At 42.2% G+C, this 23,371-nt stretch overlaps 1 protein-coding gene across 1 annotated transcript in view; it reads left to right on the top strand.

Moving 5' to 3' along the window:
• The window catches only part of LOC109468538, a 29,707-nt gene extending 13,062 nt beyond the window's left edge, over positions 1–16,645 (top strand). Inside the window, exons 7-8 of the mRNA XM_019766781.1 lie at positions 11,629–11,648; positions 16,325–16,645. Of these exons, the coding sequence (XP_019622340.1) occupies positions 11,629–11,648; positions 16,325–16,645 (341 nt within the window). The remainder of the gene's footprint in view (positions 1–11,628; positions 11,649–16,324) is intronic.
• The last annotated feature ends 6,726 nt before the right edge of the window (positions 16,646–23,371 follow it).

Raw genomic sequence — 23,371 nt, 5'->3', positions numbered from 1 at the left:
TTTTTATCGGAACCAGACACCCCTCTGTTTGACCCCTTTTGAATGGTAAGACCCAAAACTGAAACCTCCCCATTCCTTAACAACATGGTAAATTCCATTTTCAGCATGGCGGGGGTGTCCGGAGCACTTAAAAACCTTTTATTTCGACGCCCATAAACACATATGCAATTAAACAAAAACGTTCTGCATCATCTGCAGCCCAACAGCAATACGTATACCGAACCACAGACAAATCCGTCCAGCCGATCGCGAGAAACAGCTGCTGACAGAAATGTTTCGAACAATAGTAAAACCTCCTCGCGGAAGGATATCTCCTTCCCCGGAGGTAATGATATGAGAGACTATGTGCTAAGTTATACCACATTCTACAACATATGGGTGCTGAGTAAAGAGACTCTTTCTACACAACCAAGTCTTTTATTCAGCCAATGTTTTGATGACCGTATCTGGCAGTCTGTGGCAGCCTAAATGGCTGAATTGTCGACTTCTTACAATTTAAAATCTTGAAGAAATAATTTATCAATACAGACTTACACTATATATAAAATACAATAAGCAACAGAAAATCTTGCACAATCAACATTCATCACACAATTTATGATACAAATTGTTTTCATGATTCTTATTCAAAAAACTGCATTTGCCAAATACTATATTTCATTCAACTGATTGAATTCCACTTATTGATTAATATATCAATATATCAGCTCCTGCAGTTTTTGAAGTGTTGCTAGGGGTCTCTTCTTATGCATCTTTAGTCTGGTTCCCTGTCTGTTTCACTCATACTAACTCACTGTCCGGTTTATCGTCTGTTGTTCCCCGTCTTCCGAGGGTTAGAAGTGCTTGCACAATACAACTGGGGCTTGATGGCAGCACGCCACTTGTCTCTGTCCTGTGGGTTGATTTTAACTAAGTTTAGGTGGTGGAGGTCCTCCCGTATGTTGTCGTACCATTTCCTCCTAGGGCGACCACAGGGTTTGGACCCTCCACATCAAGTGTGAGGATCCTCTTTGGCTATTTGTCCCTGTCCATTCTCTGGAGGTTTCTGGAAACAAATCTGAGGGCACACTGAGTTGGTGGTATGTGTGACATCCTCTGGGTATCCTGAACTGTGGGTGTGTGAAGAAAAAAATTGGGCAAAAGAAAAAAAATGTCCTTCATTTTGACATCTAAGGCCACACCAATTTGATTCCTTGGTTAACGGATTCGCCGCTTCATTTTTTTCTGATTTGCAAATAAAAATAAAAATTCAGAATCAAGTGCAAATGCTCATATTTTGCCATGAACAGTTGAAAACAGTCCTTTTCTTACTACTTGTTACAGTCATTCCATCTTCCAATGCAGTGGTATCATTAAAAGTTCAAAATTCATTGTTTAAATTTTGAACCAGTCTGGTGTGTTGACTTCATGGCTCCTATCGTACCATTTTGGGCCATAATAGGATGCCTAGGCCTGTTTCTATTTATTTTTTTTCGCCCGCCCGCTCCATTATTTTTCTAGCAAAATCCGTTAACCAGGAAATTAAATTGGTGTGGCCTAAGTGGTCCAAGAGTGTGGTTGTAACACTAGGAATTCGAAGTTGTAATATTCTAGCAACTGGATAGATTTTGAAAACTGTCAGACGGTTCAAGTTACATACATATATACATGAATATGTACTACTGATATGAACTTTTGTACATCCCCATTACATACGTCTGATTGTAGAGTCTTATATCCAGTTGCTTGAGCAACCGTTTTTTTGGGGGAGTCCATAGTATGGACGCAAACTTTTTTTTTAGAAACGGATGAAAATTTATGCGCGTGCGGATGTCATCCACATAATCAAATCAGTGTGGCCTAACGGGGATAAATGGCTATTCAGACAATCGATGGTGTCATCGTAAATGTCAGCCATGTTTTATGTGATTAAATTACTGGTCTGGGAGTCTGCCGCGCCGAGCCAACCGTTTTACCTCGACCAGGCAAGTCGTAAAACTCACCCAGGCGTCTGTCTGGCAAACGGTACATGCTCCATGGATGTAGGGGTTTTCTTTTACACAACCAGTATTGTGTCTAACCTTGCTGACGTTTCAGTGTCTATCAGACACCTTCTTCAACCGTTTTACCTCGACCAGGCAAGCCGTAAAACTCACCCAGGCATCTGAACATGTATGTAGGATATGGGGGTTTTCTTTTACACAACCAGTATTGTCTCTTACCTTGCTGACGTTTCAGTGTCTATCAGACACCTTCCTCAACTGTTTTACCTCAACCAGGCAAGCCGTAAAACTCACCCAGGCATCTGTCTGGCAAATAGTTAAAACATGCTCCATGGATGTAGGGGTTTTCTTTTACACAACCAGTATTGTCTCTTACCTTGCTGACGTTTCGGTGTCTATCAGACACCTTCCTCAAGCATTTTGCATGATTTTACATGATGGCAAACATTTTGTATACTGCACTACCAGGGTTTAGAAGCAATATATCAACTTAACACATCTGGGGGAAACTATGGCCACATAATTGTGGAGGCTGACACATGACAATCATCCCAATGGCAATTATTTTCTTCACCTTGCAACGCAAATTTTTCGATCTATGGAAGGCTTCAGGTGGTTTAGAACCAACAAGGGAATGTGACATTTTTTTTGTTAAGTCTGGAACTTGTTCATTCGTCATGTCAATGACGAAGAGGGGTTTTCAATAAAGCCGCCCCGCGTGTGTAACACGGTTATTTATTTATCTTTTTATTTATTTATGAAGATTTACCACATTTATGGAAGGATTGACATAACAGGTGACTATCACCTCTTCAAAGATGTCAAACCCGAGACAAGACTGTAAGGTTTGAACCTGCAAGCCATCGCGAGCAGAAACAACTTCTAAAGGCTCTATCTCGTTCTTCCCCCGTACCATCAGGGAATGGAACGAACTTGAGCCTGGTGCGGCGGAGGCGGGGTCTCTCGCCCAGTTCAAATCTGAACTGGCGAGGACCCTGCTGCATTGAGCCACCCCATCATGTCTTGTATATATGTACTACGCACTAATTCACTTGTCCCGTCTTTAGCACACACAAAATCAGTTGTTTTATGTTCCCTTCTCGTTTTTTTTTTTCCTTCGTTTTTATGTACCGGGTGTCACAATTGTAACTAACAAAGCGTAAAGGCTGCCAATAATCCTACTCTGTAGGGCTAGGCAGTATCGGAGAAGAAGAAGAACCACTCACACCGGGAAGGTCCCCTGCTGTGCCCTACTGTGTCCTATTGTGTCCAAACATGACGTCTCTTTACACAAACACAGACTCACTCGAGTCTTTAACCTTTCCAGTCTTTTATCCTTCTCCACAAATCAAAGAGAGAAAGAGGAGTGATATGTCTAACAGGTTTTACAGGGTTTATTATAAAGTTATTGAATACTTAATCAGGCTGGAGCAGGCCTCGAAATTAATTTTTCTTCCTATTGTCCCAGCAATGTCCCCAAAATAAATTTCAATTGTCCCGAAGTGAGGATAAACTGTCCCAACCTGTTTTTGGGAAATGAACTTGAAGTCAGCTTTATTTTGCTTACGTTCTGACTTCCAGACATACTATAACTGCAGAGTGAACGGCAAATTTTGGGGAGCTTTTCCCTGAGCCAAACGAAAGAAGGGTGACATTCTGGTGTTGATTATTTTTCTATTGTCTCAAAAATGTCCCAAGTTGTCTTTTTGGTTGTCCCAGCTTAAATTTTAGTGGTCAGTGGCCATCGGAACACCATTAGTTTCGAGCCCTGCACAAATCAAAGAGAGAAAGGGGAGTGACATGTCTGACAGGTTTTACAGGTTTTATTATAAAGTTATTAATATTTTATGAGTCTGGAGTGACAAGCTTGTCACAGTCCTGTCTGCCTGTCATTGTTCAGGAGAATTGAACATGTGATGAGATGAAGTTGATCAGGCCACATCAATTTGATTTGTTGGTTCTTGGATTTTTTCAGAAAAAATATTAACCGGCAGGGCGAAAAAAATAATAATAGAAACAGGTCTAGGCATCCTACTTTAGCCCCAAATGCAACGATAGGAGCCATGAAGTCAACACAAAAGGCTGGGTTAATATTTAAACAATGAATTTTGAACTTTTAATCAAACCACTGCATTGATAGATGGAAAAACTGTAACAACTAGGAAGGAAATGACTCCTCTGTGGTTGGGGGAAAATATAAGTATATTTGAGCTGATTAAAACCAGAATCTTTTTCTTTCTTTTTTTTTGCAAAGGGGCAAATCCGAGAACCAACAAATTAACTTGATGTGGCCTAAGAAAAAAAATGTTATATTTCCTGTTTCAGTCCTGGAAAAATGATGGTCGGTAGGTAGGGATTATCTTTTTCTCTTTTTTCTTCCTTAGACTTTGGTGATCTCTAGTGATCCAACTTATACAATACAGTTTAATAAAGTAAAATTTAAAAATTAAGAAAGGATTAGTGGGTTAGACAGGAGTGTGACATCAGTGTAATTAATTTGCCCTTGCATATTAACATGTTACTACAGTCTACCCTAACCTACACCAACCTTGGGCGGGATTAGAGCCTTTACCGGCAAAGTTCTGATATTGGCAGCTAATCTTCCCGAGAAGATTTCCTTAAGCTGTTTGTTATGAAGCAGTAATGAGACGTAATGATCTACTCCTGTGCTCAAACCTGCAGTAATATCAGTAATGCAGCAAGGAGAGACGAGAACAGATACGGATTATTGGCACTTACATCACAGTTGGTTTCTATGACAAGCAAGGAGATCTAACTGTGCTGTAATATGTGGGTAACTGCAATTGAGAGCCGTATGTTTCCATGACAACAGAAAATAGTTTCCATGACAACTGAAAACAGTAAGTTTCCATGACAACTGAAAAAGCAAGTTTCCATGACAACTGACGGTAGCAAGTTTCCATGACAACTGAGAACAGTACGTTTCCATGACAACTGAGAACAGTACGTTTCCATGACAACTGAAAACAGTACATTTCCATGACAACTGAGAACAGTATGTTTCCATGACAACTGAGAACAGTAAGTTTCCATGACAACTGAGAACGGTATGTTGCCATGACAACTGAGAATAGTTTCCAGAACCTGGAGTTATAAACAGTAAGTTTCCTTGCCGACTGACAGTAGCGTTGTAGGTTGGTAATGGTGTCATCAGTGGCATGTCGATTCTGTGCCGTTATCAGGCTTCAGGCGGGGAAGATTTGCAGCTTTGATCAGCCGTTTATTCTCTCACGGCCGTGATAATGTTCCTTGCGCGGCGTCCTGACTTCCTTATCTTGTCGTGTGGCATCCTTACGCTCTTATCTACGATGTCAGAGCTTCCTTCATTGCCGCCGAGATCGGCACTTTAGTTCCTCCGTCCTTTTGTTGCCGCACAAGCACGCAGACGCCGGAGTGAATTATCCGCGCCTCGCGCAACGTTTATTAGCCTTTTGTGGTTCTTCTGTAGATTATCATTCAGACGAGAGGTGCGGAGGCAGATCCTTAATTAGACCTCGTTAATTGTGCTCGTTAATCCCGGGGATATCGAGTGTGCCCGGGGGAAATAACGCCGGGACCCGAGGGCTTGCTCTGCTAACAAGGTGACGTGTGAGGAGCTTCAGGCTTGGGTTAACTTTCTGCAGGCTAAGGTAGCCATTTGGCTTTAAAGTTCTATTGGTTATGGGGTTAGGCAGCAGGGAGAAGGTTAATAACAGCCACAGTTTCAGCACTAGGGACAGAGCCTTCAGCATACTAACAAGGCGACGTGTGAGTAGCTTCAGCTTTGGCTAAGGCAGCTGCTTGACATTAAAGTTCTATTGTTTTGTGGTAAAGCAGCAGGGAGAAGGTTAATAACCACAGTTTCAGCACTAGGGACAGGGCCATTAACCTCAGCCTGCTAAGGTAGTTGCTTGGCACAAATTTACATTCGCAATGGGGTGAGGCAGCAGGGAGAAGGTTAATAGCAGCCACAGTTTCAGCACTTGGGACAGGGCCACCAGTAACCTGCTAAGGTTATGAAGTTAGGCAGCAGAAGTGTTTGTACACAATCCCGAAGCTTTCAGCATTCAGATGTCACTGTTTGGCACTGTGATTACCCTTGCCTCTGACCTTGCTTCTCACCAATGACCTTGCCTAACCCTAATCATGCCTAACACCAATGACCTTTCCTCACCAATGACCTTGCCTCTTGCCAATGACCTTGCCTCTCACCAATGACCTTGCCTCTCACCAATGACCTTGCCTCTTGCCAATGACCTTGCCTCTCACCAATGACCTTGCCTCTCACCAGTGAACTTGCCTCTCACCAATGACCTTGCCTCACCAATGACCTTCCCTCTCACCAACGACCTTGACTCTTAGCAATGACCTTGTCTCTCACCAATGACCTTGCCTCACCAATGACCTTGCCTCTCACCATTGACCCCAAAAGGGATGATTTTACTTAGAAAAAGAAATATTGGGCTCAAGAAACCCCAAAATCAAAGCTTGTCCTCTCCATTTTTGTTGTATAACCTTTAAGTTGAGTCTCCTTCTGACTTTGTGTCCTTTTCCCCTGCACGCTAACACGGCTCTATCTGCACATCTCTGAACCTGACACCAAGACAAATGTGAGGGTTCTGCTGTAACATTAAGTAAAGATCGATTTTAGCTGCTTTAAGTCCCAGGATACAGCATCGAAGCTGACGTCTTAGCCGGGTCTATAATCAACAGTCTATTAACCAGATTAAGGCATTAACAACTGTCAACTTAATTACAGCATGATAAGCAATGAAAATTAAGCAATTTTAGTTAAAAATTGACATAATTGCTTTATTCGGCGGTGGAACAGTTTTGGCAGCCGTTCCAATGTGTTAGGTGATTTTTCCTGATGTGTGATGTTGTGTGTAAGGACCGTAGTTTGACAGTGAGTAACGGCTAATTCTGGTCGCTGAAACAGTTTCACAGTTAGGCAAACAGTCTCTCCACTGGAAAACATGCGCTCACTGTCTCTAGAACTCACTCCACCGGCAGAACTTTCATACATACTGCAGTACACATCTGGAACAGTCTCTCCACTGGAAAACATGCCCTCACTGTCTCTAGAACTCACTCCACTGGCAGAACTTTCATACATACTGCAGTACACATCTGGAACAGTCTCTCCACCGGAAAACATGTCCTCACTGTCTCTAGAACTCACTCCACAGGCAGAACTTTCATACATACTGCAGTACACATCTGGAACAGTCTCTCCACTGGAAAACATGCCCTCAATGTCTCTAGAACTCACTCCACCGGCAGAACTTTCATACATACTGCAGTACACATCTGGAACAGTCTCTCCACTGGAAAACATGCCCTCAATGTCTCTAGAACTCACTCCACAGGCAGAACTTTCATACATACTGCAGTACACATCTGGAACAGTCTCTCCACTGGAAAACATGCCCTCACTGTCTCTAGAACTCACTCCACCAGCAGAACTTTCATACATACTGCAGTACACATCTGGAACAGTCTCTCCACTGGAAAACATGCCCTCACTGTCTCTAGAACTCACTCCACCAGCAGAACTTTCATACATACATACTGCAGCACACATCTGGAACAGTCTCTCCACTGGAAAACATGCCCTCACTGTCTCTAGAACTCACTCCACCAGCAGAACTTTCATACATACTGCAGTACACACCTGGAACAGTCTCTCCACTGGAAAACATGCCCTTACTGTCTCTAGAACTCACTCCACCAGCAGAACTTTCATACATACTAAAGTACTTACCTGTGGAACACTCTTCCGATACAGCAACGACAGCTCCTCAGTCTCAGGACTTTTAAACAGAACATTAGAAGCAGGACTTCTCAGGATTTTTAAACAGTTCATTAGGAGCAGGACTTCTTAGGACTTTTATTCAGAACATTAGGTGCAGGATTTTGACACTGTTGATGTTTAGGATGTTGTAATTTAGTAATAGTTTATGTACTGTGTATTTGTTGTGTGTACTTTTATGTGTATCCAGGATTACCTGAAAAACAGGCCGGGATGGCCTGAGTTGTAATTACTGGTTAAATAAAATAAACTGAAACTGAAACTGTACACATCTGGAACAGTCTCTCCACTGGAAAACATGTCCTCACTGTCTCTAGAACTCACTCCACAGGCAGAACTTTCATACGTACTAAAGTACACATCTGGAACAGTCTCTCCACTGGAAAACATGCCCTCACTGTCTCTAGAACTCACTCCACAGGCAGAACTTTCATACATACTGCAGTACACACCTGGAACAGTCTCTCCACTGGAAAACATGCCCTCACTGTCTCTAGAACTCACTCCACAGGCAGAACTTTCATACATACTGCAGTACACATCTGGAACAGTCTCTCCACTGGAAAACATGCCCTCACTGTCTCTAGAACTCACTCCACCAGCAGAACTTTCATACATACTGCAGTTTACACCTGGAACAGTCTCTCCACTGGAAAACATGCTGTCAATGTCTCTAGAACTTTCCACCGGCAGAACTTTCATACATACTGCAGTACACATCTGGAACAGTCTGTCCACTGGAAAACATGCCCTCACTGTCTCTAGAACTCGCTCCACTGGCAGAACTTTCATACATACTGCAGTACACATCTGGAACAGTCTCTCCACCGGAAAACATGTCCTCACTGTCTCTAGAACTCACTCCACTGGCAGAACTTTCATACATACTGCAGTACACATCTGGAACAGTCTCTCCACTGGAAAACATGCCCTCACTGTCTCTAGAACTCACTCCACTGGCAGAACTTTCATACATACTGCAGTACACATCTGGAACAGTCTCTCCACTGGAAAACATGTCCTCACTGTCTCTAGAACTCACTCCACTGGCAGAACTTTCATACATACTGCAGTACACATCTGGAACAGTCTCTCCACCGGAAAACATGCCCTCACTGTCTCTAGAACTCACTCCACAGGCAGAACTTTCATACATACTGCAGTACACATCTGGAACAGTCTCCCAGACAACGTGGTAGCTATAGGAAGACAAGGACTTTCTCCAAACCACAAAAAATGAAACAAGCAAATCCGAGAACCGACAAATGAACCTGGTTTGGCCTGAGCTGTGCAGGTAACGTAGATTACATTACCCCACATGAGGCAGATGCGGCCATTTGTTCTGATTAACCTCCGGAAAATGACCTGCAGTTACGTTACATTTCAATCTAATGTGGCCCCCGAGTCCCATGGGCTAAACTGGTCCCACAGGGTGTTACCATTCTGTATAAACTATCTGATTCCAGCCCAGAGAAGAACAAGAAACAGGCATGCCTTCAAATATCAGAGTTATCAACCAAGGATTAAGGTGTTCAAAAACTTATATTTTCCAAGAACTATCCACTAGAGTGGAACTCATTGCCACCAAGCACAGTTGGAGCATAGTCACTAGAAAGCTTTAAACAACTGCTGCAATTAATTGTGCAAAGATTGTAACAGGTCGTTCGGTGTAACGTAGCTAGCTGCCGCTGCGCCGCGTGCCTGTGAAGCTGGTGTGTTACACCGAAGGACAACTCAATGAGGACAGATCCCATAATTTCCGGAAGCGCGGTTATACCAGCTATACTGATACAGATACAGTTCTGTATTTGCAGTGTTCTACAGAGCTCAGACAGATCCCATCATTTCCCCTTCAGCAGCAAACCAGAACACCATATCCCGGCAACAAGGTCGTCATGACGATGTTCTGTAATCACCGTGGTGATCGCCCGGCAACAGGCGACGCCCGTGGCGATAGCGTCACATGCCCGCTGTGAGATCCCCACTCAGCCTGCCCCTCTGCCGCTCGCTAATGGCTACAAACTGTTGATCTAATTGAAATTTGCTCCCGAAAGTCGGTCGGACGTTTTCCTCCGACCTCTACTCTAAATTGATGCCTCCCAGGGCTCAAAATTCAATTTTGGAAAAACAGGGCTCGAAATTGTTTGTTTGTTTATTTTTCACAACAGCAATAAAAATTATACATAATACACTAATAATAAATAAAACAGGTGCAGGAGGGGGGAAAAAAGCTTATTTAGCTAATGCTAAGCCCTCCTCCTCTATACTAACCAAAACTATACATAATTGAATTGAAATAATACATGCATACATAAGGAATTGTTATCGAAATAATTCAAACATGGGCAAAATGATACAATAAATACTGGCTACAAACTGTTTATCTAATTGAAATTTGCACCCGAAAGCCGGTTGGACGTTTCCTATGACCTCTACTCTAAATTCCGCTCCCCTGATGCCTCCCGGGGCTCGAAACTCATGTAGTACTGTAATTCATTTTATGTTCACGGTAGCAAAATTTCTGATAAAAGTGGACATGTTCACGGAACTATATGTTCACGGTGGCAATAGGTGCAGGAAAAAGAAAGTCCACAAATTATTTGTTAACTGTAACGATAATTGTTAACTGTAACTGTAACGATAAGTACAGAAGCGACAGTGAAAACAGTGAAAAAATCAGTAATTACAGTAGTAGTATTCTGGTTTATTTATTTCAAACATGTTTGCAGCCCTAGGGCACAGCTTTTACAAAATATTGTACAAATTGTTCCACAAAATGATTAAAATACACGATATATTATAGATTAGATAAAATACACACTTATAAATTGGTCAGTAATACGGATAAATTTCTTATATACAATTACTCAATACAATGTTGCCAACATGCAATAATGCTAACAATACTATATGCCGTGGGTTTAGGGTCGGACTTACGAGTCCGGAACTGAACCTAAACCTCTGGACTTGAATCCAGACCTGTGTGTTTAGGTACACAGCACTAACTTGACTCATGCACCCAGTATTTCCAGCCCTGTCTCCGATTGGCAGATGGAGAGGTATGACGTTGTTAGTCCCTTCTCTAACGAGAGAAAACGTCAATTAGAACCCCGTTTAATCAGTGAGTGGAGTGACGAACCCTCGACGTTAGAATGGAGCCCTCTCTCCCGGGCACGCCGGCGTTTAGGAGGGCATTAGTACGGCGGCTTGTCGGCTATTTTTGGCTCGTCGAGTGATCAAAACGTATCATTGACAGCAGAGGCTTTTAGCGGCCAGGTGAGATGAAATGTATTTTTGGACCTGAGATTCAAACTTGACATTTTTTTACTGTTCACAATACTGATGATAATTGCATTTCTCCCAAATACCTGTTTGTACCTTGTGGAATTTCCCCGGTGCAATAAACTAGTAAATACTGTACATACTGGGTCATGAAATGAAATGAAATAGCGTCTATCTTCTCTGTCAATAACAGTGGGAAAACTAGACCGAAATCACTCAAATCTTTTCTCCTTTTCCGAGGTCCGAAGGCAAGAAAGAAAGTCATCTTTACAGTGAAAACCTGGTGCAATAAACTAGTAAATACTGTACATACTGTGTCATCAAATGAAATGAAATAGCGTCTGTCTTCTCTGACACGAACAGTGGGAAAACTAGACCAAGATCACTCAAATCTTTTTTTCCTTTTCCGAGGTCCACTGGCAAGAAGGAAAGTCATCTTTACAGGGAAAACCTGGATGTCTGTAGCCTCTACTAGGCTTCGTGAGGCAGAGGGAGTTGGGCCACTAGAGAGTACAGTTTGCCGCTCTAAAAATCAAAACGTATCGTTGACAGCAAAGGCTTTTAGTGGCCAGGTGAGATGAGATGTCGGCGGGTATTTTTGGACACGAGATTCACGAACTTGAAAGTTTTTTTTTTGGTCACAATTCTGATTAGGTCACACCAAATTGTTTGTTCATGGATTGGCCCACTTCATTTTATTCTGATTTGTAAAAAAATATAAACACTTTAGGCTCTGAATCAACTCCAAAATGCTCATATTTTGGCCCCAACAGTTGAAGGAAGTCCCTTCAGCTTCGTTACAATTTTTTCCATCTATCAAAGTTTGGTTTTGGTTGTGTAAAAAGAAAATTACTATATCCTATGTTCTACCCAACTGATGAAATGTATGTCAGCCATACTGTACATAGCGTCTGTCTTCTCTGCCACGAAAAATGATTGAAAATGAAAGGTTAGATCATCATTGAACTAAAACTGGACCGAGATCACTCAATTATCCTTTTTCCTTTCCTGAGGTCCACTGGCAAGAAGGAAAGTCACCTACACAGTGAAAAACTGGATGTCTGTAGCCTCTACCAGGCTTCGGGAGGCAGCTGGAAAGAGTAGAAATTGGCCAAATAGAGAGATAACATGCCGAGGGAATTGGTCCACTGGAGAGTATAGTTTCCCACACTAGCAGACAAATTCCCTCGACATGTTATCTCTCTCTATTTGGCCAATTTCTACTCTTTTCAACCGTCTCCCAAAGCCTGGTAGAGGCTAGGACGTCTGCACTAAGTCTGCTAATAATGGCCACTGGCCACTGGGAATGATGTAACATGCCTGTCACTGTGACGTATGGGCCACACCAAGTAATTTTTATGGATGATGTCCTTTGGAGACCTTATATCTAATGTAAGATAAAACAAAAAACAAGATGCCTAGATTTGAAATATGCTAAGCTAAGAGACGACATTGAGTAGCCAACAAGTCTTTTATTTGTCATGAAAACAGCAATAAAATCAGCCTAACAGCAGTTGTCGTCCTGTCCTGTATCTTTCCTTCCATCACATCTTGCAATTTGCGGCAATGTCGTGACTCTTTGGTCATAATTACAGGAAGCAGAATTTCTTGTGTTTTTTTTCTTGGAACAGGCCAGGATCAATACACGTGCGGACGTCATCCATAAAAATGACTTGGTGTGGCCTAATGGCTACTGTGGGACTGACATAACATGACTGTCATTTTGACGTATGAGTCCCCTGGTATATGGTGTGCTGTTGTAGGCTGGACATTATGTCACCATGCTATAGTAAACATGATATCCCCAACACTAAGGCCTAGGGAAATAAATGTTGTGGTTCCTGTTTCAGTTTCCTGAAAAAATTAGGGTCCGTGGGTAGGGATTATCTTTTTTTCTTTCTTCTTTTTTTTTTAGACTTTGGCAATCTCTTGAGTGATCCAATTTAATTTCTTGGTTAACGGATTCACCCGCTTCATTTTTTTCTGATTTGAAACTAAAATAAAAATTCAGAATCAACTGCAAAATGCTCATATTTTGCCCTGAACAGTTGAAAACAGTCCTTTTCATCCTAGTTGTTACAGTTATTCCATCTTTCAATGCAGTGGTATCATTAAAAGTTCAAAATTCATTGTTTGAATTTTTAACCAACCTGGTGTGTTGACTTCATGGCTCCTATCCTACCATTTTGGGCCATAATAGGATGGCTAGTCCTGTTTGTTTTTTTTTCGCCCGCCCGCTCTATTATTTTTGTAGAAAAATTCGTTAACCAAGAAATTAAATTGGTGTGGCCTAATAGAATATTTAAAAAAAGTAAAATAATGACAGAAGTCATGCTTTTGTGACATAATCACACAGCTCAAAAGTGACAAATCCTCGCCTCTCCCATTATTACATTTTCCGGGTTTCCAAAATTAGTCCCTTCCCTGCATGACGGAACAGAGACGTATCGGCCGAACGTATCGTATTTCACAGAGTTCGTTAGAAAAACGAGTTGATTAACGGCCGCACTAATGAGTAATAGGGTCGTTTGTCACCGGTAATCATAATTTACGCGTCCAATAATAGACTATACGTCATTTCCACCCAAACACACTTGTCCTAACGTCTAATGGGTCGTGATAACGCACAGCATTCATCCAGACTGCACCAATATTTCTCCCCTCTGTCACGGCTAGGATTGTTTATTCATTGTCTCAAAGATACAATGTACAATTTGCAATATACATCCTTCATTACTCTTCCTGGAGTCTTAAATAACATATACCTACATGTAAATTGCACATAGTATCAAAATAAAAATCTTTGCTGCAAAAAAAGAATAAGTCTTGCATTTGATGCAAGCACGTCTAAACCCCATTTCAGGAAAATGATGTTAAAATTGGATTTTTGAAAAATCAAAAATTATTGTCAAATTTGAGTACACAATATTTACATCAATTTATATACATACTTCAATTCACTACTAGTTCTGTATAATATTGTTTGTGTCTGTTTGTTTCGGTCTGTCTTTGGTAAGAGTTCTGACTGCACCAATATTTCTCCCCTCCGTCACAGCTACAACTGATGGGGGAACGAACAATACAATTATGTATTATCAATTCTTTTTCTGGTGGTGGAAAGATTATGTTGGTGTTACTCTTGTTCTAAATGACTGGAGGTTGTTGTCAGTGATCAGGACGACCACGTTGTCTGGGAGACTGTTCCAGATGTGTACTGCAGTATGTATGAAAGTTCTGCCAGTGGAGTGATGGAGTAACAAATATGCATCTTATATTACGATATAATAATATTCAGTATCAATTCCACTTAGGAGGGCCTGCATGCCCTTTTTTGTATGGGGTAAACAGGCCTTTTTAGTCTTTGTAATACATAGGCACCCATCCAAAATTTACCTGATTCGTAATACAGTACATTAGCTGTAACACGTAACTGTTATCTGTAATCAGCTCTGAGAATTTGACGTAATTCATAATCGGCGGTGAAAATTTTTCGTAAGTCCACTCCATCCCATGTGTAAAATCTGCACCTTGACTGTCGTGTGTTGTAAATATTATATGATGAATGCTGTTGAAATTATGTGTAGTGTTGTCGAGTGGTTTGTGCTAATGTGCAGGTCTTTGTTAGAACCATTCTTTATTCATGAGGAGCTTTAGTCAAATCGACCTGCAGGTCGCTTTTCATCGAGGTCATGATCATGAGGAGAGAGGTCAGGGTCAGACAAGATACATAACATACACTTTACCTGTATTTGCGTTCATATTTTGTTTGGATTCTGTTATCTGTACCTTTGATTCTATTTTGTTTATGTATTATTTATACTCAAATGGTGTCATATAAGCCCACACGGGCTGGGCGCGGGAAAGCACACAACACAAAAATAAAGTTCATTCATTCATTCATTCATTCATTCATTCATTCATTCATTCATTCATTCATTCATTCATTCATTCATTCATTCATTCATTCATTCATTCATTCATTCATTCATTCATTCACTGATGCAATCATGAAAGTTCATCTGTGTTGGTAGTTGCATGTTTAGAGTTCAAACTTTAGGTCCATCACAAAAAGTTCTCTCATCTAGAGCTTTCGACCAGTCACTCTGGTCTTCCTCAGTAGACTGACCCAGTGAGGCTTGTCACGTGGCTTCTTTGAAGTGTGACGTCAACACTGGGTCAAAGGTATCTGGTAGACGATGTCGGCCCCCGTCACGGTTCAGTGAAGGGCCCTGATGTATATACTAGTAGCCTATACACTGATGCAGTTTACATAATTTAAGAATGTCCTAATAAGTCTAACATGAGGTCGTGTGGCATTAGAACAGAGTAAATATTCAACTTAGAATGAAGAGGCCCCGGGTTCGAATCAATCAATCAATCAATCAATCAATCAAATGGTTTATTTGTGAAAAAAAGCAAGAACTTGTAGCTGTTGGCTAAATTGTGTCTTACTGTACAATTTGATTTCTTGACATATTTAGCATAACACATTAAAATTGCTAAGTTATTAAATAAAATCCATATCATTGTACATTAAATACCTAAAAATAACAAGTTTCAAGTTCAACATTAAAAACTAACAATTACAGACATATATGAAATACTAACACAATAATATACATAGTAAAAAATGAGACTAGAGGACAGACTAAACACCCTGCCCACCACTCTTGTGCCCTTGGGAAAGGCACTTAACACAACATTCCTCACTTCACTCAGGAGAAAATGAGTATGCCAGAATGATTGTCATGATCATGGGCAATAAATGAAGAACAAACAAACAAAACACTTATTTTCACTCATGTGGTACAAAAGACATGCATAAGAGTGAGAGCAGGTACTAGTATAGATTATTTCAGACAGTTACAACAATTTCTCCATCCTTTCGTCATTTAGAAGATCACCAAAAGACTACGTTTCTACTAAGATCACAAAACCCACTCATTATACAGAATGTGAAACTATTCATTATCCACTGACTTCAAAGAAGTCGAACCCCATAATAGCTAGTGTAGTAGTAGGAGTAGAAGTTTTTCCAGACAGTTGTTACCTGTCTCCTGTTACTGTATTGCAATGAGTATTATACTTGATTGTAAAAGCAATTAGCCTTCCAGCATGATTTTGCAAAGTTTCTATTAGTATATGGTTTGCATCACTCTGTCTTGTAGCATGACTGGGGTTGGTGTTATACATTTAAAATCATACAGTTTGACCATGATGCTAGGAGTTTTTGTGTGTTTTTCTGCAGAAGGAGACAGACTGGTCCAGCCTGCAGGAGGAGGATGCTGAGGGTTCTCCCAGCTCCATCAGTGCCTGGACATCTCCTCTGGCGGTAAAACTGTCCATCATCCTGGTTTACACACAGCTGGTGGTGCACAGCATACAGATGGGCAGCACCGGGTCTCACACCGCAGTTACGGACCCAGGGTCTCACACCGCAGTTATGGACCCAGGGTCGCACAGCGCGGTTTGGCAGGGGCTAGGGCTGATGAGAGTTCTACAGATTGGGGCACTGGTTGGGATTTATTTACAAAGACTCTACAGCTCGGAGGACGGCCCTGACTTCTGAGGTCTCACACCTCAGTTTCAAACAGGTCTCACACCGCAGTAACAGACTTGTCTCACACCGCCGTTTGGCAGGGGCTGGGGCTGATGAGAGTCGTGCAGATTGTTGCGTTGTGTGGGATTTACCTGCACAGACTAGTGTACAGCTCGGACGACGACCCTGACTTCTGAGGTCTCACACCGCAGTCACAGAGGGGTCTCACACCGCAGTTACAGAGGCGTCTCACACCGCTGTTTCTCAGGCGTTGAGTGGGATTTACCTCCACAGACTGTACAGCTCCTCGGAAATACACACTGACTTAGCAGTGTTAACCACGGATGGGTGGGTTCAGTACTCCTTACCACTGACAACTTGAGCCACCAGAGTCAGAAATAAACTTTCCCGGCACAAAAAGTACAGAAAAGTCACCAACAGAGGGTCATCAGGCCTACTGAATACATGTTTACTGTGTGGAAGTGTAAGAAAATGTACCTTATATATTGTTTGTTTGTTTGTTTGTTTGAGCCTTTGTCTATGAAATACATAAATCAACCTGCTTGCAACTTTTCGTTGAGGTCACGAGGAAAGAGATCAGGGCCAGGCAAAATATAACAACATGCAGATTATGGATTAAAATCCCAACATATTTATTCATAAACATATAGTTGTACAGAGTCAATATAAATATATCATGACATATACATGTGTTTTTTTCATAAATGTCTGACCCTTCAGAGAGTTTATTTTCATTTATTATGTATTATTTTAATGCTCTACCGGAATGTCTGACCTTCATCGACATAAAGGTGACCTTGTCCCTTTGGCAAGGTGAATCCAAGTCAAGGTCATGTAAAAAGTGAGAGTTTACAACAAAAGAGAAAGTGGTCCATGCATCATGTTTGTTTGTTTGTTTTTGTTTATTTATAATATTTACATCTCCATTAGTTATACATCACTATGCATTCTGGAGTCGAGAATAAGATAATACAAATTATCACAATGAAAATATACACTTACCAAATATGACAAATAAATACATAAAACTTAGAATTAGCAAAACAAAACTTAAGGTGAACTCCGTTGGAGACGTCAAAATAAAATGAGACACATTTTAAAACGAAGTATATCACCAAATATGCAGTTGAATAACTGAATACCAAATATCTATATTTATTAATAAATATCCATCCACGACTTTTTCTTTCACAGACAGACACTTGGTTCCGAAAACAACCATGTTAGTGAAGGTAACTAAAGTTTTCCAATGACCAGACTTGCATTCCAGTGCAGTGTTTTTCCCGTTCGAGTTCTATATGACCGGTTTTGCACGCACGCGTGTGTGTAGGGTGTAGTCTTCTGTCCGCCGGCAGATGTCGCTGTTTGGGCACACCATGCCGAATCCACTCTGGCCATAAAGTCCTCAAACACATCCACGATACTTTCGTGACGTGATATATGTAGGGTTGCCAGCCTGAGCTTCTATTGCGTGCGATCTACGTTTGAACGGAAAATCCCCCCCCCCCCAAAAAAAACGACCCAACGGGAACGCCTGAAAAGGAGGCTAGAAAGGGTACAGATTTCTGTTTTTGTCCGGCTTTAACTCTTCCGCCACACCGGTGAACTGGCAGCTACGTGACTATTTTTGGCAGCTGGTTCAGACGTGACGTCATTACGCGGGCCCATTATGGCTTCGGCTTACCTGTCGGGTCGGGCTCTATTACCTGTGCTACCTGTACTAGCTCACCTGGCACACAAAATGCCTCAGGTTGGTAACGTTTGTGTGCCATCGCAAGCTGCATGCCCCAAATACTCGATGTACTTTGAGCAATGACTTTGAGACGTCAGACTTTTGCAGTCCGTTTGATTTATCCGCAGTTTAGAGTGTCGCGCAACGTACACCAGATCGGATAGCTAGTGAAACAGAGGAAACAGGTTGCACAAGTCTAGAGAACAACACTTCTTACTGCCAGGGATACAGGGACAGTTCCAGACAATGGTCTTGTATACTCTTTTAGGTGCTGTACAAGTGATAGGGCGTGTATAAGTTGTATAACTTGAGTCTATCGTCACTTTGTCTTTTCGTTTACTTGTTCACTTCGTTTTATGCGTTACGCAAATTGTGTTTATTTTTAATCAGACAAAATTGTAATAGTCTGGACCAATATCTCCCTATATAGTCTGTATCTCCCCATGTTAACCAGTACTAGCTGTTTAACAGTCGCGGTTTCATCATGTACCGTTAGCCAGTAGTAGCTGTTTAACAGGTAGGTAATATCTCCCCGTGTACCGTTAGCCAGTACTAGCTGTTTAACAGTACCGTTAGCCCGTACTAGCTGTTTAACAGTACCGTTAGCCCGTACTAGCTGTTTAACAGTACCGTTAGCCCGTACTAGCTGTTTAACAGTGTCGGTAATATCTTACCATGCACCGTTAGCCAGTACTAGCTGTTTAACAGTGTCGGTTCAAGGTCGGGACAAAAAGTGGCGGTTTCGTGACGCTATGTCGTGCGTGGGTATCAGGTTACCTTCTGGTTGTCATGTGCTAATTTTAGCCAGGCGCCAAAAGGATGATTTCGGTCCCCCTTGTGAGCGAAGTGAGCTGTCAGCACGCCGGGTTTGACATTAGAACGTTATTGACACAACAAAACTAAAGCGACTTTCGTAAAGTTTTTGACTACATGTAGACATACAGACAGATACGTAGGTACAACGAAATTAACCTACGTACAAAACAATAGATGAATCAACTTATACTACTTGTTCTAACGTTCTTTGATATACTAGTATTTACCTATCACAATAAGGGTTTTTTTTTCTATGCTGTCACCAAGTCCTCAGCTTAGCAGCTGTACCGAATAACGTTTGCTATACGGGTCGCTGACGAGTGGCGCTGAGGTAGGCGTTGACTTTACGTTTGAAGTTCGGAAGGTCCCTGGTGTTGACAATGTCCCGTGGGAGACAGTTCCACTGCCTGACTGTAGCAGGGATGAATGTTCTTCTGTGGCAGGAGGATGACGACTTGACAGGTTCAAAGGCCGCTCTGTGTTGGGATGTAGATAGATTTGACATGGCAGGGCCGCGTGGCGTCGCACAAAGCCGTCTGCACCTGAAAACATGGCGGGAGAACAGCGCTTTGTGGCGGGAAATAACAGGTACTCAAGCAACTGGATATCATTTTGGAGACGGTCAGACGTTTCAGTTAGCACCCAATACCTTTCGTCAGTGACACTGGAGAGTTGTCAGAAAAGCAGGTTTATAAGCACGAACTATTGATTGACTTGGAAATAAATGGGAAGACAAACATTTTGGAAGTCCAGGTGGAAACAAAAGTTAGTCAAGTCAAGACAAGGATTATGCAAGTTAGTCAAGTAGATCCTGTTCTTTCAATAGTTTGTACTTATAAACCTGCCATTCTGACAACTCTCCAGTGTCACCGACGTGACAGGCGTCTTTGTCTGCGGGAACAGCGGCTTTGTGACCGATGTTTGTTCGGTGTCGGGATATCGGGGTCAGCAGGCTCGGTGACGACCTGCACCGGTCAGGTTGTGGAGGCGCCCTACTGAACTATCACTATTACGTAACCTGGTTACGGCCCGGGACCACGCCTGGTAACGGCCTGTACTGGTGTCAGTGGGTCCCGGTATGAACTCAGATTTTGGCGGGAAAGATTTAGGCATATTTTGGCGGGAAATGTCAGATCTTGGCGGGAAATGTCAGATCTTGGCGGGAAATGTCAGGTTTTGGCGGGAAAAATTTGGGTATATTTTCGCGGAAAAAGGCAGCAGATTTTGGTATGAAATGTCCGATTTTGGCGGGAAATGTCCGATTTTGGCGGGAAAGATTTAGGCATATTTTGGCGGGAAACGTGAGATTTTGGCGGGAAATGCGGGGAATGTCGTCTGCACACCTCAGCTTCCTCCTCAGACATTCCTGCCGTGCGTTAGAACCACTGCGCTGCTATATATGGCAACTCACTGCAGAAACAAGCAGGGTTCTAAATATGGCGGGAACTTCCACAAACACGAGGGCAGTACCGTATATGGAGGCAAGGTGGGCTGGGTAGGGCTGTTGACTCATAATCCGAGGGTTTTGCAAAGGTCCCAGTGTTGTTGGAGAAGACACTTTACTCCTAATCTCCAAGCAGATCCTAGGGTGGCAAAATACAGTATCAGCAGTATCCATTGGCCAGAGAGGGTCCACCTTGGGTGGCATAATGGACCCTCTCTGGCCAATTTGATACTGTCTTTTGCCACCCTAGGATCTGCTTGGAGATTACTTTACTCCTATGTATTTCCTCAAAAAGTACATGTAGTACCGAAGTAACGACACCATTCAAGATACCATACACGCGTAAGAATGTAAATAAAGAATATAGAGTTGAAGATATCGTTGAAGAGGTTCATCAGTCACGTATAGATTAACAGTTAGTAGAATATTCATCAATCAGTCACTGTTTTTGAAAGGTAGCAAACACGTACTTTCACATTTTCGACGTCCACAATTTGGAGGTACGTGTTTGCTACCTTTAAAAAACAGTCACTGAGTGACGAATGTTCTACTAAATGCTGAAGAGTTGCAGAGATTTCAACGAGATTTCTCATTTTCCCGCCATTTTCTAAGCCGCTTAAGTCTCGACTCAGTTTCTGTCGAAGTTCTTTCTCACATCCGGAATCAGAAAAACAACCCGAGATCAAAGGTACCGCCGGGCAGGTGGGGGAACACACTTGAGAAAGTTGGCGGGGCTCCAGACACTTGAGAAGTAGTAGTGAAAGTTTACCTTCCGCAAGGTGCGGTCCTTAGACTGTTGGTCCCGTGGTGAGAGCTTGCTTACATGTACTCTCCAAGCAGAGGTTGTGGGGGAATGATCGTTAGCTTTTTATAGTGAAATACCTTTATTGTACATTCATGCCACGACGGGCTAGGTACAGGTCAAGACTTAACAAACACATAACAAACGTATGTGGGAAAGTGGAAACAAAAGCTACACTACTTGACTTGACATACATGATAACATACAAGGGTACTAGACTAGGCTAATACAAAGTGTTCTAGTTCCTGAGCTATTACAGGGTGGTCAACTTCTTTTCGCTTTTTTATACAATGGAAAATGTGGGAGCAGATCATGTTTGTGATAGACGCAGGGTTTGTCTAGACGCATCAAAAATATGAATTTGTCGTTTGCATTTATGTGTTTGAAGTATATGGCCGTAATTTTGTCGCTAATCCCACCGGCGACCTTCTCTGGCTAATGGATACTGCCTGGCCAGTTTGATACTGTCTTTTTGCCAACCTAGGATCTGCTTGGAGACTAGTTTGTACTCTTGACTTCTTCACTAGGGTTCAGCGTCTCAAATTTCAGAAACGGGCGACAGGAAAAACAAAGGCTTCGGCAGCGTGTCGGGATCAAAGGGACCGCCTGACACACTTGCACTTTTCTAGAGCACTTTCACTCACTGACTGAGTACCGTAGCCGGGTTTGCAGACACTCCGACATGTTTACTCTATAGAACAAAACAACTCAAGTTTCCTAACTTTTCGGATTGAATGAGTATCAGGCCAGACCAAGTAATTTTTATGGATGACGTCCTCTGGAGACCCTAAATCTAATGCGAGAGCGAGAAAAACAAAACAAGATGAAAGAAAACGATGCCTAGGTTTGAAATATACTAATAGACGACAAATATTAGAACACAGATTGAATGAGAGAACACGAGTGTAACAACCAACAATTCTTTTATTCGTCATGAAAATCAGTGGAACAGTTGTCGTCCTGCCCCGTTTCTTTCCTTTCATCACATCTTCCAATCTTGCGATTTGCGGCACCGTCGTGACTCTTTGGTCAGCTGAAACGTCTGACCGTTTCCAAAATCATATCCAGTTGCTTGAGTAACTGCTTTTTGGCGTATCGTATTACCTGGATATCTAACCTTCATCGACGCCCTTGGTCATAGTTACAGGAAACGGAATTTTCCTGTTTTTTTTTCTAGGAACAAGCCAAAATCAATGCGGCGCGGACGTCATCCATAAAAATGATTTGGTGTGGCCTCACCGTGAACCTACGCAGTTTTCAGGCCACGTGGCGCGGCCGTATTGTCATTTCCATAGCAACGGTGACGCAGCCTGACGTCACAACTACACATTTGTTCAATGTTCGCTGTCGGATGGTGAGATTTTGGGTCGTGGAAGGTAGTACAACAGAAAGTAGTAACGCACTCAAGTAGCTAAGACGTATTTCAACGCTACCACTCACACGTAAAGAAGATAAATTAACAAAAACGAACCCAACATAAAAGAAATACGTGTACAGAGGATAATACAAGTGCAACACAACGTAACAAAGATGTTGGAAACACATGACCAATTTCCCACCCAATGTCCAACGGTAGGACATGATACAAAATACAAGAGAAAAATTCGTTTTATTTGCATTTTGCATGACGTGGGTTAAAAAAAAAGCCATCCGGTTTTCGCGTCACCTCATGACGTCACAGCGACGTCACAGCACCCGGCGTGACGTCTACGCAAGTGACGTTCGATTTGACGTTAAACCTGTTTTTTTTTATTGCCACATAAATTGACAAAACAGTTGGTGACACTCATTTTCTGGCGCGGCGTTGCCATGGTTACAATAATGATTGGCATCGACGTCAGACGATTGTCAGGCGACATTGGCGCGCACGTCCAGCATGCCGTTGCCATGGTGACGGTCGTTAATGACTGACATCAGCGCAGACGACGGACCTTCCTGTCT

This window comes from Branchiostoma belcheri, unplaced genomic scaffold (assembly GCF_001625305.1).
Source record: "Branchiostoma belcheri isolate BF01 breed outbred unplaced genomic scaffold, Haploidv18h27 scaffold2, whole genome shotgun sequence".
NCBI classification, from domain to species: domain Eukaryota; kingdom Metazoa; phylum Chordata; class Leptocardii; order Amphioxiformes; family Branchiostomatidae; genus Branchiostoma; species Branchiostoma belcheri.
The sequence above is the reverse complement of the archived record's forward strand: the minus strand, read 5'-3'. Positions and strand labels throughout refer to the sequence as shown.